General features: G+C 36.1%; 1 protein-coding gene across 3 annotated transcripts in view; it reads left to right on the forward strand.

Moving 5' to 3' along the window:
- The window catches only part of LVRN (laeverin), a 91,982-nt gene that overhangs the window by 39,960 nt on the left and 34,483 nt on the right, over window positions 1-17,539 (forward strand). For all 3 annotated transcript variants that reach the window (XM_023591361.2, XM_023591362.2, XM_004467260.4), the window contains exons 4-6: window positions 1,371-1,497; window positions 7,880-8,034; window positions 9,606-9,719. In XM_023591361.2, coding sequence (XP_023447129.1) covers window positions 1,371-1,497; window positions 7,880-8,034; window positions 9,606-9,719 — 396 coding nt within the window. The remainder of the gene's footprint in view (window positions 1-1,370; window positions 1,498-7,879; window positions 8,035-9,605; window positions 9,720-17,539) is intronic.

Below are 17,539 nucleotides of genomic sequence, written 5' to 3' on the forward strand. Positions count from 1 at the left end.
TGCATGTTGATCTTGTATCCTGCTACTTTGCTGAACTCATTTTTTAGCTTAAGTAGTCTTAGGCATTTCAGAATTTTCTAAAAATAGAATTATGTCATCCACAAATAGTGAGTTTTACTTCTTTTCCTATTTGAATGCATTTTACTTTTTTTTCTTGTCTAATTGCTCTAGCTAGAATTTCTAGCACAATGTTGAATAACAGTGATGACAGTGGGCATCCTTGTCTTGTTCCTGATCTTAGAGGGAAAGCTTTCAACTGTTTCTCTTTGAGTACAAGGTTGACTGTGAGTTTTTCAAATATGCCTTTTATCACATTGAGGCATTTTCTTTCTATTCCTGTCCTTTGAAGTGTTTTTATCAAGAAAGGATGCTGAGTTTTGTTGAATGCCTTTTCTATATCGATCAACATGATCATGTGTTTTTTTCCCTTGAAATTGTTAATGTGTATACTACATTAACTGATTTTCTTATGTTGATTCAATGTTGCATACCAGGAATAAATCCCACTTGGTCTTTTGATTTGCTGTTGGATTCTATTTGCAAGTGTTTTGTTTAGAATTTTTGCATCTGTGTTCATTAAAGAGATTGGTCTGTAATTTTCTTTTCTTGTTTTATCCGACTTTGGTATTAGGGTAATGTTGGTGTCATAAAATCTGTTGGGTAAATCTCCCTCCTCTTCAATTTTTTGGAAGAATTTAAACAGGATTGGTGTTAATTATTTTCAGAATGCTTGATAGAATGCACCTGTGAAGCCATCCATCCTGGACTTTTCTTCTTTGGGAGATTTTTGATGACTGATTCAATCTCTTTAAATGTGTTTGGTTTGTTAAGTTCTTGTATTTCTTGTAGCATCAGTGTAGATTGTTTATGCATTTCTAAGAATTTGTCCATTTCATCTAGGTTGTGTAGTTTGTTGTCATACAGTTTCCCATCAAATTTGCTTTTAACTGGACCATACTGTATAACATCCACTAACTGCAAATTCTATTTGGATCATTAGAAATATGTCCTAAGGAGAAAAACAAGCATACAAGGTGCTTTTTCATCTTTACATAGAATCTAAAGTTTCTGTGAGAGTAGATGCTGGTGTGGACCATATCAAAGATTGTTTTTTAATTACAAAAGTTATGCACACATATTATTATATAAAGTGGAAATAACACACTCTCCAAGGGACCTGCTGTTTACAATTTAAGTGAGCAGCCTTCTGGGCTTTTCTCAGCATGTGTACACATTTGAACATTTTATTATCTTGCCACTTCTGAAAAGGTAGGACTGGCTCTTGCACATTAGAGATTTGGGGCAAGCAGGCTGTTGTTTTGGAAATCAATACTGCTTTTCTTAATCACTGCTTAATTGTTTTGATTTAGATACGCATCTGGGCCCGGAAGGATGCCATCGCAAATGGGAGTGCAGACTTTGCTTTGAACATCACAGGTCCCATGTTCTCTTTTCTGGAAGATTTATTTAATATTAGTTACCCTCTTCCAAAAACAGGTGAGGTATCTTAATTTTCAATGCATTTGGTTTCCCATTATGGGAATTCGGGGCTGAGGCCAAAGGGTGCCCAGCAGATTCTCCAAGGACCATTGTTATCATTTAGCTGCTATTTTGGAGCTAGCTCCACTGGCCTTGCAACATGAGCTCTTGAACATTGCTGAACATATAAAGGCCCGTGTGCTCCTTCTGTTTATGGTGCCGTGTGTTCAGAGTTTGTTCAGAGATCTCTCAAGCTTTAGATCCCTCCCAGATACTCAATGTCTGCCTAACCTTCTCCAGCCCCTGCTTTCTTTCTTGTGTACTGTTCTTATAATGCAAGTGTGCAGTGCAGTGTTCTGGATCCTCTTAGTGGGCTTGTGTGGGTTACTCTAGTTCCCTTTCATAAGTCTTTTTAAAATATTTTTCAGCTGTGAGTCATTGGATTTGGACTTCGTGGTCCCATCTGTGAATTTTCAATGTATAAAATTGGAATCATGTGTGAATATGTTAATAATATGATCTTAAGGAAATACGTAAATGTTTTCTCTCTCATAGATCTACATTGTATGTTCTTATAATTGTATGAGCCACTCAGCTCAGAAAGTTGTTCAGTGATTTTCTCTCTAAATTGAGAGTATCATGCAAATGTTTTTTGTTCCTCTGACGTACTTGTTGAAATCTTTGGGGAAAAATATGCTCTGCTTATACCAGTAGACAATGTAAGAAGGCAGGGAGTAAATTTTTAGGAGCTTGAGGCTCCTGAGCACCAGGAAGCCAAGAGCTCTGCACTGAAGAATTCTGGCTAAACAGAATGGGGAGAGAAGGCATGAGGACCACTTTCACTCACTCAGTGATCCTGGAGGTGATATCTGTCCCTTAGGGGATGGGGGGCAAGCAGGAGCCCAGGCTCGAAGGTCAATCTCTTGACACTTCTGTGACTAGATGATCTCAAGATAACCCTTGTCTAGCCAAGAAAACTTCCTTTTGTGTTCATTAGATAAAGAGAAGTTCAGAGTTTTCCTTCATAGTCCATCCCCTCAGAGCATCCCCTTTATCCAGTTTATCATCTGCTACATCCCTCCACTTACCACCATCCCTCTAGTTCACATTAATGTAGATCACCAACATCTCTACCACATAGCCCTCACCTGGTTATCTTTTTTTTTTTTTCACCTGGTTATCTTGCTTTCTTCAATGCATCCTCTACACTGAAGCTGGAGGGATCTTTTCAGGGCAAAATCTGATCATGTTACTTTCTTCTTAAAAACCTTTTTGTGCCTTCCTATTGCCCAGAGGATAAAGGTCAAACTCTGTGCTATCTCTTCATAACAGTGCATCCTTTGCCGACCTCTTGGAACTTGGTAGTTCCTCACTGTGTAAGGTGCCCCAGCCCTGACTCTGTCCCCTCCTGTGCTCTTATCCCCTCCCTTCTCCTCCACACTCTTTCACATGCAGTTGGTGCATCCTGGAATGCGTTTCTACCCTGGATTGCACTCTACTCGTTGTGCCCCACTGATTCATTCCTGAATTTCTCAACTCAGTGTCCCCTCCTCCAGAAAGACTCCACTAACTACTTTTCTTGTGCTTCCACAGTACCCTCTGCACCCCTCCATCAGCATCTTTGCCCTGCTGAACCCTAATTGTCCTTCCCATTAGATCTGTAACTTAGGCTCAGAATCTGGGTTGTCTTTTTCTTTGTACCCCCAGGGCCTGTCATGGTGCTTGTCTCAGAGTGGAAAACCATATACTTTTTTGGTGGGAGGAATAAGTACATGCAATTAGTCCTGTAATTCCACTTAAATTCTGACTGGATTATCCACCCTTGGGGGCCAGGGTTATATTTGACTTCTTTTTGTATCCTTGATAGCATCTTGCCCATTGCTACACAGAGGAGGTGCTCAGTCAAAATACATTTTGATTGACAGATGATCAAAACAAGCAACTTCTTTACTACCTGATTTTTAGGAGAAAGATAACTAAAAGTCACTTAATTACTTTAACTTCTTCCGGAGTTATTACAACAAAACAAAACAAACAAAAGAAATTTTCTCTACCAGCATTTCCCACACACACCATCCTTTTCTCAGTGAGTCAAGTGAAAAGCCATTTGGTTCATTCCTCCGATATTGCTCTTTCAGTTCATCTTCTTGTAGCATGCTCAGTGAATTCTAAGCCTTCAAATCTAGATAATATAAACTATGCTTATGTGTCTGTTTCATAGAGCAGAATTTTTCTGCTGTCCTATCATTTTAATTCACTCAAAAGTGAACAAAAATATCAAAATATTACAGAGACTGGTAAAGATAGGTATTTGGGTTATTTTTTATAAATCTTGAAGAATAAAGTGGCCTGAGACTTTTAGGAATAAACACGGGCCTTTCAGATTTGCAAACATGATATGGTAACTTCCATTTTAAGTTGTGATCATGTTCTTAACTTGTAACAATAATAGACTAATTGTATTATTATACATTCCAGCAAGGATTATATTTTGGTAGCAATAACACTCAGGTATATGAGATCAGTCAGAAAGCAGTAATATAAAGATTATAATGAATGAGAATTTACTAAGAAAATACTGGGTACATATTACTTTTCTATGTAATGGAAATTTCTGGGTACTGTATGAATACAGAAGAAGTGGGTAGCTGGGGCTCTGTTCAAGTTGCTGAATTAGGGAGATAACTTCTAAATCTTTAGAAACAAAAGCAACAAGTTACGTAAGCAAGAAATAAAGTAAAAGTCTTCAAAGACAGAGGATGAAGAAGTGGCCATTGGAGTATCCCAAATATGTAAAGGTAATCTTTAAATAAATAAGAAAAATAAAACCCAATAGAAAAATGAGTAAAAGGCATGAATAGATGTTTTACAGAAAGGGACATACATATGCTGAATAAACTTATGAAGAGATACTTAACCTCATTAGAAATTTGGGGAATGACTATCCAGGCCACAGTGACCCAGAATTTTATACCCATTTGATTGTCAGAAGTAAGAATTCTGACAAATGCCAACTGTTGAAGAAAATGTGAAATTATTGATGGGAGTGTTAATTGTTACAACCACTTTGAAAAATATTTATCTTGCAATATTGACCATTAGAATACCTTAAAATTCAGTAATTCCATTTCCAGGTATATACCTGCGAGGAATTTGAACACATATGTACCAAAAGACATGTACAAAATGTTCATAGCTACATTTCTTGGGAAATTTCCACGGGATAAATTTCTTTCAATGAATACATTTGATTTACAAAAATAGCTTCTTACATGGTTGTTAAATAAACTGATAATTTAAGTCTTTAATAAATTTCATGTTAAGTACTTTTAAACAGTATACAGTAGTAGGTATTGTACATCACAATTGTGGTTTTTTTAAAAATTAATTTTAATGGTACATATTAATAAAGCATACAATTCACCCAAAGTGTACAATCAATGGTATTTGATAATCACATTGTATATTCATCACTTCAATTATTATTAGAGCATTTCATTATTTTAATAATAATAATAAACAAAAAGACAAACAAACAAGAAAATTCCTCACCTCACAATCTCTCTGTGCTTCCTCTGCTGTACATAACTGCTATTTCTGGCTATTCTTGCACAATTATCTATTTATTTATGTAGCTGTTTTATTGAGATATGTTCACATACCATATGATCTATCCAAAGTGTATAATCAGCAGCTTTTAGTATAATCATAATGCTATGTGATTTTCTAAAAAAAATTTAGAGCCATTTCATTATTCCAAAAAGAAAATCTCCATACCCTTAGCATGCCTTCTTCAGTCCTACAAAACCACTGATCAATTTCATCTTTATAAATTGCACAATTGTGTTTTGAACTTCAAAAATGGATTTTTGTTCATGCGTGAATTTTACTTAGTACAAACTTATCCTAACTTGGAAGTGGTACATAGCTACATTTTAAAAATAAAAGCCACAAACTAAAAACCACCTAAATGCTCGATGACAGAAGAATGGATAAATAAATTGTTCTTTGTTCACACAATGGAATACTCTATAGCAATGAAAATGAAACACTTTCTCTAAAATTTCAAAGCAAGCTAAACTATACATCATACACACACACAAGGGAATAATTAAACTCAAAATGCAGGAGAATGGTCTGGAAGAATGGGCTTATGGGTGAGTTGGGAAGGAAAACTTATGTCAGTGGTTCTCAAACTTTAGCATGTGTTAGAATCACCTGGAGTACTTGTTAAAATACAGATTTCTGGGCTCCAGCAGTTTCTGATTCTATAAGTCTGGGAGGTGTCTCCAGAATTTGCTTTCTAGTGTGTTCTCAGGTAGTGCTGATGTAGCTTGTCTGAGAACCATGATATGAGTTATTGGTGATATTCTAAACTAGGCATTGACAAACTATAGTCTGTGGGCAAAATCCAGCCCATTGTCTGTTTTTATCACCCAGGTGCTAAGAATGGTTTTTACATTTCTAAATGGTTGAAAAAAATCAAAAGAAGAACATTTTATGATGTGGAAATTATACAAAATTCAAATTTCAGTGTCCATAAATAAAGATTTAGTGGAACACGGCCATGCTCATTCATATATGCAATTCATTGTATAAATGCTCATTCATTGTAATGCAGAAGTACGGCTACTTTGGCACTGCAATGACAGAGCTGAGTAGTTGCCAAGAGAGCACATGGCCCCCAAGGCCTAAGGCAGTGGGCTTATGAATGTTCATATTAATATTTATAAATAGTTTATCATTAAGATACAAGTATTTTATCAAAATAAAATAAAGCAGGGTCATATGTGTATCAATGATGATAGTTTATCAAGAAACAAGGATTTTGTTTAATCCAATTCTAGTAAAAAATAAAAATATCAAATAGTCATCGGGGTTAATAAGAAATGGCTTCTTAAAGGTGGTGAGCTTTGATCAACAGCTTTCTTGGCATTCATGGTTTGAGCAGAGGGCTTTCTGGGATATCAAAGGATATGAGCATAAGAAGTCTCAGTGGTTGTAGAGAGCAAAGGGATTGATTTGAGTGGAGCAGAGGAGCATTGTGTGAGGGATGGAGTGGGTTGGTGGGTGGGGACAGACTGTTGAAGGTTAGAAGAATGGGAAACCCAGGCTGAGGCACCCACCTGTGTGTTTGCACAGATATTAGAGCACCAACCAGAGGAGGCTATTTAACGACCTGCTTATACTTTACTACGCACAATCTGTATGTAACATTGGGTTATTTAACCTAGCACAGCATAGAACATTCCTTAGGCAAAGGTAGTATAGGTATTATATATGAATGCTATTTCTTTCACTAGAAAAAGAAAATAAATTTTAAAAATATTCTTTGAGTTATAAAAGTAATAAATGATCACACTGTAGAAAATTTGGAAAAATAGAGAAAAGCACAAAAAAGAGAAAAAATATCTCTGGTAATGCTACCATGTGTTGGCAAACTCTGCTAACATTTTTGTTGTATATTTTTTCCAGTATCTGTCTTAGTCTCAATTTCTTTCTCCCTATATTTGTTTCTTTGTAACAAAAAATGGCAACATTGAGTTGACACTGTTCTTTGAGTGGCTTCTGAAAATTTAACAGTGTATAGTAATATGATCCAGATAACTGTTCTTTTGTATTATAATTTTTATGACAAAATGTCTACGTGTTGATACACCAAAATAATTTATTCTCCTGTGTTTGACTTTTGGACTGCTTCTACTTTTTTGAAAAGCTATTTTAAAAACACTAAAGGGGACTTTGTTAGGAAAAATTTGCAAATACCTATGCTGTATGCTTTGGTATAAATTCCAGAAGTAGAATGGTTCAAAAGATAGGAACATTTCAAAAATTATGAAGCATTTTGCCAGATTGGTCCAGAAGCTTATGCCAACTTGCACTCTTACCAACAGGTTTTGTGCCAGTTTTCCTGTACCTACACCAATACCAATTCATCTTATAAATTTGAAAGATTAAGTTAGATCATGATTGTAATTTTTTTTGTTTTTTTTGAGTAATGTAGTTGAACACTTAAACAAGTCTTTTGGCTGTTTGAATGATCTCTGGTGAATTGTTCATACCTTTGTTTTGTTTTCTTTTTCATATGTCACTGTTCTTTAAATATTAAAAAAATATATTATTTAGTTTTTAAAATATATGCTGCAAATATTTTTCTCACTTTGTTGTTTGCCTTTCAGATTTGTTTATCATATCTTTTTGGTTAAAAACATTTGATTTTTTACAATCAAAACCGTTTATTATATGTTTTTTGTCTTTGGTATTAGTCTTTTAAAAGCCTGCTCCTCCTTCTATATTTTCTTTCAGTAATCTTATAGTTTTATTTTGTGATATTTATTTCTGGAAATAACAAATTTTTGGAAGAGGTTATTTCATTTTTCCCTCCATTAAATCCACTTAGATATAATTGCCTTGCCTAATTTTGACAACCGTGCAATGGAAAATTGGGGACTATTGATGTTCGATGAGTCGGCATTGTTGCTGCAACCAGACGATCAACTGACAGGGAGGAAGTCTGTGATCTCCTACGTTATCTCCCATGAGATCGGACATCAGGCATGTGGTAAAATGTTCTTTCTTATTTCACAGGAAGGTATTCTGTAGCTGCTCTACCAAAAACAAAAACAAAAACAAAAAAATCCCTGCATACCAACCTAAAAGAAAATTATTTGAAAGGTTTGACAATGATTAGAGCAGGGACAGGGCTGTGTAACCAGATTCTGGGCGGTTTGAACTATTGTCGATGGATCATACTAATGAAAACTGACAGTGCAGTTGAGAACGGGGTGTTTACACCCAAAGGCTGAAATGCTCTACCAAATCGGCTTCAGGAAAAGTAAGCCAAGCAGAGCGATGATTACTTGGTTTTCATTCCACCTTAAAATAAGGGATATTCAAAAAGGTCACTAAAGGAGAGCCACATTTTATCAGTAGATTGTTGTGACAGGCTGCATTAATAAGGAGCAGTCCAAAGTGTCTTCATCAGTTGCAATGAATGTACCACACTAATGAAAGAAGTTGTTGATGTGGGAAAAGTGGGGCATGAGGGGTGTGGGGTATATGGGAAACCCCTATATTTTTTTTAATGTAACATTTTGTGTGATCTATGTATCTTTTAAAAATAAATTAAAAATATATTTAAAAAATAAGGAGTACAGTGAGCAGTAAATAGGTGTCCTCCAAGGTGAGGCAGACAAGGATTAATTTCATTAGATCTGTATGCTTTCATATTGGTGATTTTAGAAGTTTAACATTTTGATTTGATGGGAAATCTCACATCTGCATTTTGGCCTGTACTCCACTAATACAAGTTTAAGAAAAAAAATCATTTCATCTGCGAAACTGTTACCTTCTAAGTTATATGGCTCTATAAGAAGTTTTGGAAAAGAGTGACTTGCTAGGACTGAGTTACAACATCAATAAACACTTTCGTAAGTTTTGATCTGTCTCCCCAAGTGTCATTTTTTCATTATAGCCTAAGTGATATATTCTTTTGGAGTATTGGCAGCTAACCTTAGTATATCACAGATGTTGTAAGAATTTGGTTAAATGCTAGGGCATGGATTTGTTAGTTTTGGAAATTACTGTTTTTCTTTCCTGATTCTGTTCATCCTCTTTCTTTCTCTTAAGCTCAAATAGAAAATACTTATAACTGAACCATGTAGCAGAATATATGATTACCTCAGTGATTTGTACTTGGCAAAGACCAAATCATGTTCTGAAAACATCATAACAGCTTACATCAAAATCCTGATGTAGCCTATTTAGAGTATGTGTTGCTGTAGTTAGTATGTATTAAATCAGTGTTCAGAACTTCTGCTTTATTTAAAATAACATAACTTTTGGACAAAGTTTAATAAATGTTACTCTAGCTTACCTAAGTTTTGAACAATGCAGTTTTAAAGCAAAAAATTGCTTTCAATCATTGGATGTGAAATATTTCAGAGCAATACATTACTGATATCTCTTCATGTTATATGACTTTTGGAATCCTGTTTTTAAGTTGTATTATTATTGACAAGCAATATAATTTTGCCTTTTGACCTTATATTTATCTAACATGCAACTATAGTAAATATCACATAAATTATATTTAAGAATCCTCTTTTTTTTCTCATCTCCAAAAGTGGTTTGGAAACTTGGTGACCATGAATTGGTGGAACAATGTCTGGCTCAATGAGGGTTTCGCATCTTATTTTGAGTTTGGAGTAGTTAACTACTTCAATCCCAAACTCCCGAGAGTAAGTATTTTCATTAAATTTAATTAACATTTTTCTCAAAATTAATTACAAGAGTAATGCACATTCATGTCTGACAATGTATAAAATACAGAAAATATAGGAATATTAAGTTATCTATAATAAAAAGAGAAGATCATTGTTATCTTTTTTATGTGTTTTTCCCTCTAGGTTTTCACCCATTATAAATATTTAAAAGAGGGAATTATATGGGATTTGTAGTTCTTTTTTTTTAAAGTTTTATTTTTATTTATTTCTCTCCCTTCCCCCCATTATCTGCTCTCTCTGTCCAGTCGCTGTGTGTTCTTCTGTGTCCACTTTGCATTATCCTGACACACTGGGAAACTGTCTCTTTTGGTTGTTTCATCTTGCTTTGTCAGCTCTCCATGTGTGCAGCGCCACTCCTGGCCGGGCTGTGCTTTTTTCACGCAGGGTGCTCTCCTACATGGGGCACCCCTACATGGGGGGGGCTCTGCATGGCATGGCACTCCTTGTGTGCTGCAGCACTGTGCGTGGGCCTGCTCACCACACGGGTCAGGAGGCCCTGGGGATCAAACCCTGGACCCTCCATATGGTAGGTGGACACTATCAGTTGAGCCACGTCTGCTTCCCTGTAATGCTTTTTCTACTTCTTATATCATGAGCATTTCCACAAATCATTAAATTGCTGATGAAAACAAAAATTTTAATGGTTGCATAATATTTTATTATTACCTTATAAGGTGTTTGTATATAATCTTTCCTAATTGTTAGATTTTAGATTAATTTCATTTTTCTTACCTATACTAAATTTTAAGGCAGTTGCTGTATCACTAGTCCATAGACTTTAAAGTCATAACTTTAATACATAATATGTTACTTTAGAAGCTTATATTCAATATTATCACTGATACTGCTTTGGGTAAATAGTAATGTTGAAAAAAAAAATTTATGAATTGGCAATTCTGACTTTTTCAACTGTAATTTATATTTCTTATACTGTTCAGAAGTAATTAGGTAGTGCTTTCAGAATGGCTTAATAGAGCTAAATTGATTTGCTTTTTTAAATCACATAATGATCTATCATTAAACATTATTTTTAAACAATTTTTATTCTACCCACCCACCCCGAGATGGCTCCTTTGTCTGTCTACTTGTCTTCTGCAGGAGGCACTGGGAACCAAACCTGGGACCTCCCATGTGGGAGGCGGGCACCCAACTGCTTGAGCCACTTCCACTTCCTTGATTTTCTTTTATTTAGATATTTAAATGTTTCTATATAATATCTTTTAAAAAAAATACCGTGGCAACACAACATAAAATTTCCCATTTTAACTTCTTTCAAGTATAGAATTCAGTGGTGCTAATTACATTCACAATGTCATGCTACTCTCACCACCATCCATTACCAAAAAGTTTCTGTCACCCCAAATAGAAACTCCACATATATTAAGCATTAACTCCTCATCCCACCCCAACCCTTAGTAAACTATAATCTACTTCCTGTCTCTATGAATTGCATATTCTAGTTATTTCATATAAGTTAAATCATATTGTCCTTTTGTGCTGAGACCAGCTCAGCAAAAGGTTTGCACGAAGGGAAGGAGAACTAAAGAAATAAAAGGACAGAAAGAAAGACACAAGAAAGAAATTAAAGATGGGACCAGGGGACTCAACAGCTTCTGGAACTGAGAGCTTCGACCCTAGTTTCCACATCGTATTTATTAGAAATTACAAAGCAGTAGTTAATCTATGTTTACTTTCAAGGCTGCTTGTTATTGAAGCTGTAACACCGGCAATGCTAGGGAGCAGGCCATAACAAAGTTCAAGCGTCTCCACATGCAAACAGTTTTCGTGTTGACCAGACAGCATTCTGTCTAGTCAAGGCCGGCGTTCCTAAGCTCACACTTCTTATCTGCACAATGGAAAAGTTTCAACTTTAAGCCAGGTTCCCACATTCAAAGTCAAGCTATTTTCCCACATCTCCCCCTTTTTTGTTTTTGCAAAGCAGTGAAGGCAGATTTGGAGATCTGTTGCTGCTTCATACCCCAGAGGATTTGTAGCATGCATATGAGGACTAAAGACATACAAAACAGACAGGAACAGATAATTAATATACCTCCTAGAAAACCCTCTCTCCAACTCTTAATCCATATGATATGGTTTAAGGATCTTTTTTTTTTTTTTTTTTTTTAAGATTTATTTATTTATTTAATTTCCCCCCCTCCCCTGGTTGTCTGTTCTTGGTGTCTATTTGCTGCGTCTTGTTTCTTTGTCCACTTCTGTTGTCGTCAGCGGCACGGGAAGTGTGGGCGGCGCCATTCCTGGGCAGGCTGCTCTTTCTTTTCACGCTGGGCAGCTTTCCTCACGGGCGCACTCCTTGCGCGTGGGGCTCCCCCACGCGGGGGACACCCTTGCGTGGCACGGCACTCCTTGCGCATCAGCACTGCGCATGGCCAGCTCCACACGGGTCAAGGAGGCCCGGGGTTTGAACCGCGGACCTCCCATATGGTAGACGGATGCCCTAACCACTGTTAATCCACTCACAAATCTTGTCATAGTTTTTGAGGCAGGAAGCAATTGCAAATGAGCATGTTGAATACTTGTTATTTGGGCTTGTAACTGAGAAATATCTAAGCTTAAATTGTTTTTATGACCACGCAAATGACATTTCACTGATTTCTAAGGAATATCACTGCTATTATATACATAGGGTGTCATACAAAATCCAGATACATTCCAATCACACTGTAGGCATTAGCACATATTTACAGTTTGCAATTCTTCTCCCAAGCTCAAAACTGCATTTTATACATAATCTGTAGTTGCAGATATACAACAATAAACAATAAGACTTCCAACTAGCAGACATTTAATGATTAGATTTTCATTTTTCATGGGCTTAAGATTCCCAACCAGCAAGGCGATATAGGCCAGTACTCAATAAAAAATGACCTCCGTTTTGCCCATTTTGTATAGTTTGAGGCATAGGCAGCGACAAATTATTATTACTCCCCCATTTTGGGCTGTGCGGCACCTGGAACTTTAACTCATAATTTCAATGCCTTCGTTGGTCTCGCTGTTAGCCTCTTTACTGGACCTGGGACTACAACTCAGTGGTGAATTTAAACTTAGTCAATTGTTGTGAGGATTCATTTTCTAGTCAGAAAATAGTAGCTGTCTTGTTATAAGAGTCCCAATGCAGCGTCGGCAGCAGTGAAAGCATCTCATCCCTCCCCAGAGCAGGAGGGGACCGATGTCACAGTCATTGGAGTGAGCATGAAGGACACTCATGGTGAAGTCCATGGGCTGTTGGCGAGTAACAGGCAGCCAAAACTGCTGGGCTAGGCACCACAAGTTTTGGTACTCAATATGTTTGCCTTTCTGGTGGAGCCATCTGCTTCTTCTCAGGTTTCAGTGATATGGCTCTGGATGTTCATGAAGGCATCTGCCTCAACAGTCCTAAGAGAGATGTTAGAGGAGTGGGCAGGGACATGATAGACTGTTACCTTTCACTGCTGGCAGGAGTCCCAGATGTTCTTCCACAGATCTCTCCCCCAGAGGGTGAGTCACAGCAGTCTATTGTTTCTGTCTTGTTTTTAGTATTTGCAATACACCCCTAGTTAGGGATGGCAGGCTTCAGAGTGCCCAGACACTATTAGATTAAGCCTTTCACTTTCAGCAGGGCTTCCTATGCTGCACACAATTGCTTTTTTATTTTTATTTTTATATTGTACTTTTGGCCCCTTCCCAGAGTTGTGACTAAAACCCAAGGGGTACTTATTTAGAATGCTGCCTTTGCCACAAACCCCACCCAAAGCCAGTATTGGTGCTGGCTACATCCAGTTCTTAGGCTAAGTCAATGTCTACCTTCTCCCTCCTTTTTTTTATTTTTTAAGGCAGCCTACTGGAGGTCCTCCTACTCCCATGAAGGACCTTTCCCCATTAACACATAGAATGGTTTTAATATTTGAGCTAAGTGAGGGATGAAAGATTTTTAGTACTCCAACAGTATTACAAACTACATTAACATGAGAAAACATTGTACTTTATCAGTCACAGCAGAGGTTATAGTTTTGTCTTACCCAGCCAAATACCATTTAAGAATTTGATAGAGCAGCAGGGACCCTGCAGCCTGTCGCAATTGTTTGCCTATTTTAGGCTCTTAAGATAAGATAGTATTTCTCTCATATTTCTTTTAATTCTGAAAAAAGGATTACTGGTTAGTGTAATGTCATCAGTAGGGTTTCAGCCACAGATTTCTTCTGTGCAGCCAGATTCTTTGCCACCAGGCCAAAGCAGATGGTTGGGCTATGCACACAGCCTTGGGGAAGCACTGCAAAAGTCCATTGCTGACTTTTCTACAGGTGGGAGAATGCGGGCTGGCTTGACTTGCCTAAGGAAATACTAAAGAAAGTCTTAGCAAGTCTTAAAACAAAGTGATAGTGACACAATTGGATATTAATTTTTTGCAACACACCAGCAATATTTGGGACTGCTGCATACTACAATGGTGTTACTTTAATTTATGGTAAGAGGTTGTTTCTGTGACACATACTATTAAATAATTACAACCATGATTAACAATATTGTATTTTTGTCTAATATTAAACTGAAACATTGGTAAATATCCAGGAATTTTACATACTCTTTAAGTATTCACATGAAATTTTTACTCATTATTTAACAGAAGGTTAAATAATCCTTTTAATTTTATAACACTTTTAAACACTTTCCATTCAACTTATAATATATTAAAGGAACTTAACTATTTTATTACTTTAATTTTTTCAAGGTAAAGAACAAATTTTTTGCAATATTTTGAAATAAAAAGATACTTTTCAGGATCTGATTTTGAGAAAGCAGGTTCGAATATTATGTTCCTTTAAAAAAGATAAGACTTGTTTCTTTTTTTGTATACTGATTATTCAGGAGAAAAACTCTATAAACTTTTACTAAAACAGAGTAATGATTTGAGAAACTTTGTCACAGTAACAGAGAAAGAACAAAATTTTAACTTTGCATCAGTATACTAAAGCTTTTAAAACTTTATAGATAGACCCATCAAATCTTACTCAACATTAACTGTAGAAATTCCTTTTCCACGAACCTTCTGCACTTTCAATATTCATTCATGTTTTGTCCCACATGTTACTCTTTCTTAATAACCAATCATTTTATCTCAGGACAAAATTGTTTTCTGTTTCTCTAATAATAAAAACACATTCCATACATCCTACATACATAAGTTACCAAAATGATTTTGGAGACTGTCTCCAAGCAAACTTCTTATAACATACAATTACCATTAACACTAAACAAACTTTTAAAAATAATGATTTAGTTTGGTTATATGCAAAAATTACTTTATTTTAAATACCTAGTAGCATGCAATACTAGAAACAGTCTTTAGAAATAAGTTGGCAGGGGAGGCTGGCTGCCAACAATTTCTCCTGTTATAAAATTATTGTTATTATTATCAATTCAGTTTCTGTTTAATAATGACTTCTTGGAATTAGCCAAACAATTTAATTCAAACAGTGCTTCCACAAACTTCTTATAATTATTTATAACCATAAAGACTATAATTATATTATTTTAAGACAAATTTCACCTTCACAGAATATATTCCCTCACTTATGGTTACCACAATACCTTCTACAACTTGCCATATGCATTCAAGTCCTGTCCTGCATATGTTCATTCTGATTTTAGGAAAACCAGCCATCTTATTTTAGGACAAAACACACTTTTTTTGAACAATTTATTAAATTTCAGTCAGCACTCCCACAAACTTTTTACCTTCTTTAATATTCATTTAAGTTTTATATCCTTCATTTTATCCTGTGAAGAAAAATAAACTGTTAATTTCAATTTAGGCAAAAACTATTCCTTATGAAGAAACTTACAGTAATTTTGTTAATCAAGACTTACAATTTTTATCATTGTAGAGATCTTATTAACATTTAAACTCATGTATTAATATAAGTGCTTATTTAATTTTTGGCCATTTGAATAGAAATTTTTATTTATTAATTTATATTACTATCTAGGGGTATCAAAATATACACTAACATTGAACAAACAGACAAACACAAAAACAATTGCAACACACCAACAGAAACTTAAAGTTTACAATTTGACTCATAATTCTTACTTTTCTGGTATAGCTGTTTTTAAGTTCTCCATCATTTCACATCTTAGATTATATTGCTTTTAAGATTTCTTTTAGAACCCATGTTGCCTGTAACATGCAAGCTTGTTCTTGGAAACACTTTTATTAGTAATCAGCAACCAGTTAGAATAACTTGAGCAGCATAAATGCAGTTAAGCTCTTATTTAGCAGTTTAGACAGTTAATACACATTTTTTGGATTACTACTCTTTAAGACTACACTAAGACTTGAAGTTCAGGAGTAAGCTATTGATTCAAAACTGAATATTCCTTTTAACAACTTGTTAAAAATTTTGTACTAATTTTATTAATTTGGCTAAATAGGCCCAATCAGAATCAGTATGGAAACAAAACAGAACACCAATGTTGCCATATTTTCCTCCTCTTCCAGCAGTTTAATTCTATTAGCCCCCACTAGCCCACAGCCACATTATCATGTAGGCAGCAAAGGCGGGGCGGGGGTGGGGGGGTGGGTGGCACAGTTGCTGTCAGAATATTTTCCTTATCTTAGTCAACATTTTAACAGAATTTTCTTACAAGAATGATTTCACTAACAAGGTCCTTATTTAGCACTTTTGCCTGTGTGGGACATTGTTGTATTTGTGACTTAACCTCTCCTTGCAAAAGCAGCTCAACATGATTTCCCTCCATTCTAGCCTTCAAGATGTCCTGTAGTAAAGCTGACAACTTGGGCTGAGCTTCTCCGGGTATGGGAGGAGGTGGAGGTGTCAGTGGAGGGGAAAGTGACTTTCTAAAGTCAATTAATGAAGACGCTGAAGGCAAAACTTTAGATTTAGTATCAAAACAGATTTAATAATTGTCCAAGTGGCCAAATAGTAAGAGGGGGCAGAATACTTTGTACATGTAATATTTTTAACTCTTTTTCCTACTTTTTCCTAACCTCCTAATTCTAAACTTCCTATTGCTGGGAACTATGAGCAATATTCTTCTATAATCTGTAAGAGTTCTAAAATATGAGACTCACTGGCCTTGGCTCCTCTTGCCTTGAGGAGTTGTTTTAAAAGACAGATATACAGGCAATATTTTGTTAACTGTCTCCGTTTCCCATCATAACCCTGCTGAAATACCCGAGAGTGTCCTTACTCACCGAGGACTTGGAAGGCCTTCTAAACCACTTGGCATTCTGCACTGTGACAACACCTTTAGTTTCGCTCAAAGGGATTCTTCTTCCTCTTGAGTCCCTGTTCAGCGCCAGTTGCTGAGACCAACTCAGCAACAGGTTTGCACAAAGGGAAGGCAAAACAGAACTGAAGAAATAAAAGGACAGAAAGAAAGACACAAGAGAGAAATTAAAGATGGGACCAGGGGACTCAACAGCTTCTGGAACTGAGAGCCTTGACCCTAGTTTCCACATCGTATTTATTAGAAATTACAAAGCCGTAGTTATCTATGTTTACTTTCAAGGCTGCTTATTATTAAAGCTGTAACACTGGCAATGCTAGGGAGCAGGACATGACAAAGTTCAAACGTCTCCACTTGCAAACAGTTTTTGTGCTGACCAGACAGCATCCTGTCTAGTCAAGGCCGGTGTTCTTAAGCCCACACTTCTTATCTGCATTATGGAAACGTTTCAATTTCAAGCCAGGTTCCCACATTCAAATTCACGCTATTTTCCCACACTTTTGCATCTGGCTTATTTCACTTAACAA

Source organism: Dasypus novemcinctus, chromosome 2 (genome assembly GCF_030445035.2).
Source record: "Dasypus novemcinctus isolate mDasNov1 chromosome 2, mDasNov1.1.hap2, whole genome shotgun sequence".
In the NCBI taxonomy this organism is placed as follows: domain Eukaryota; kingdom Metazoa; phylum Chordata; class Mammalia; order Cingulata; family Dasypodidae; genus Dasypus; species Dasypus novemcinctus.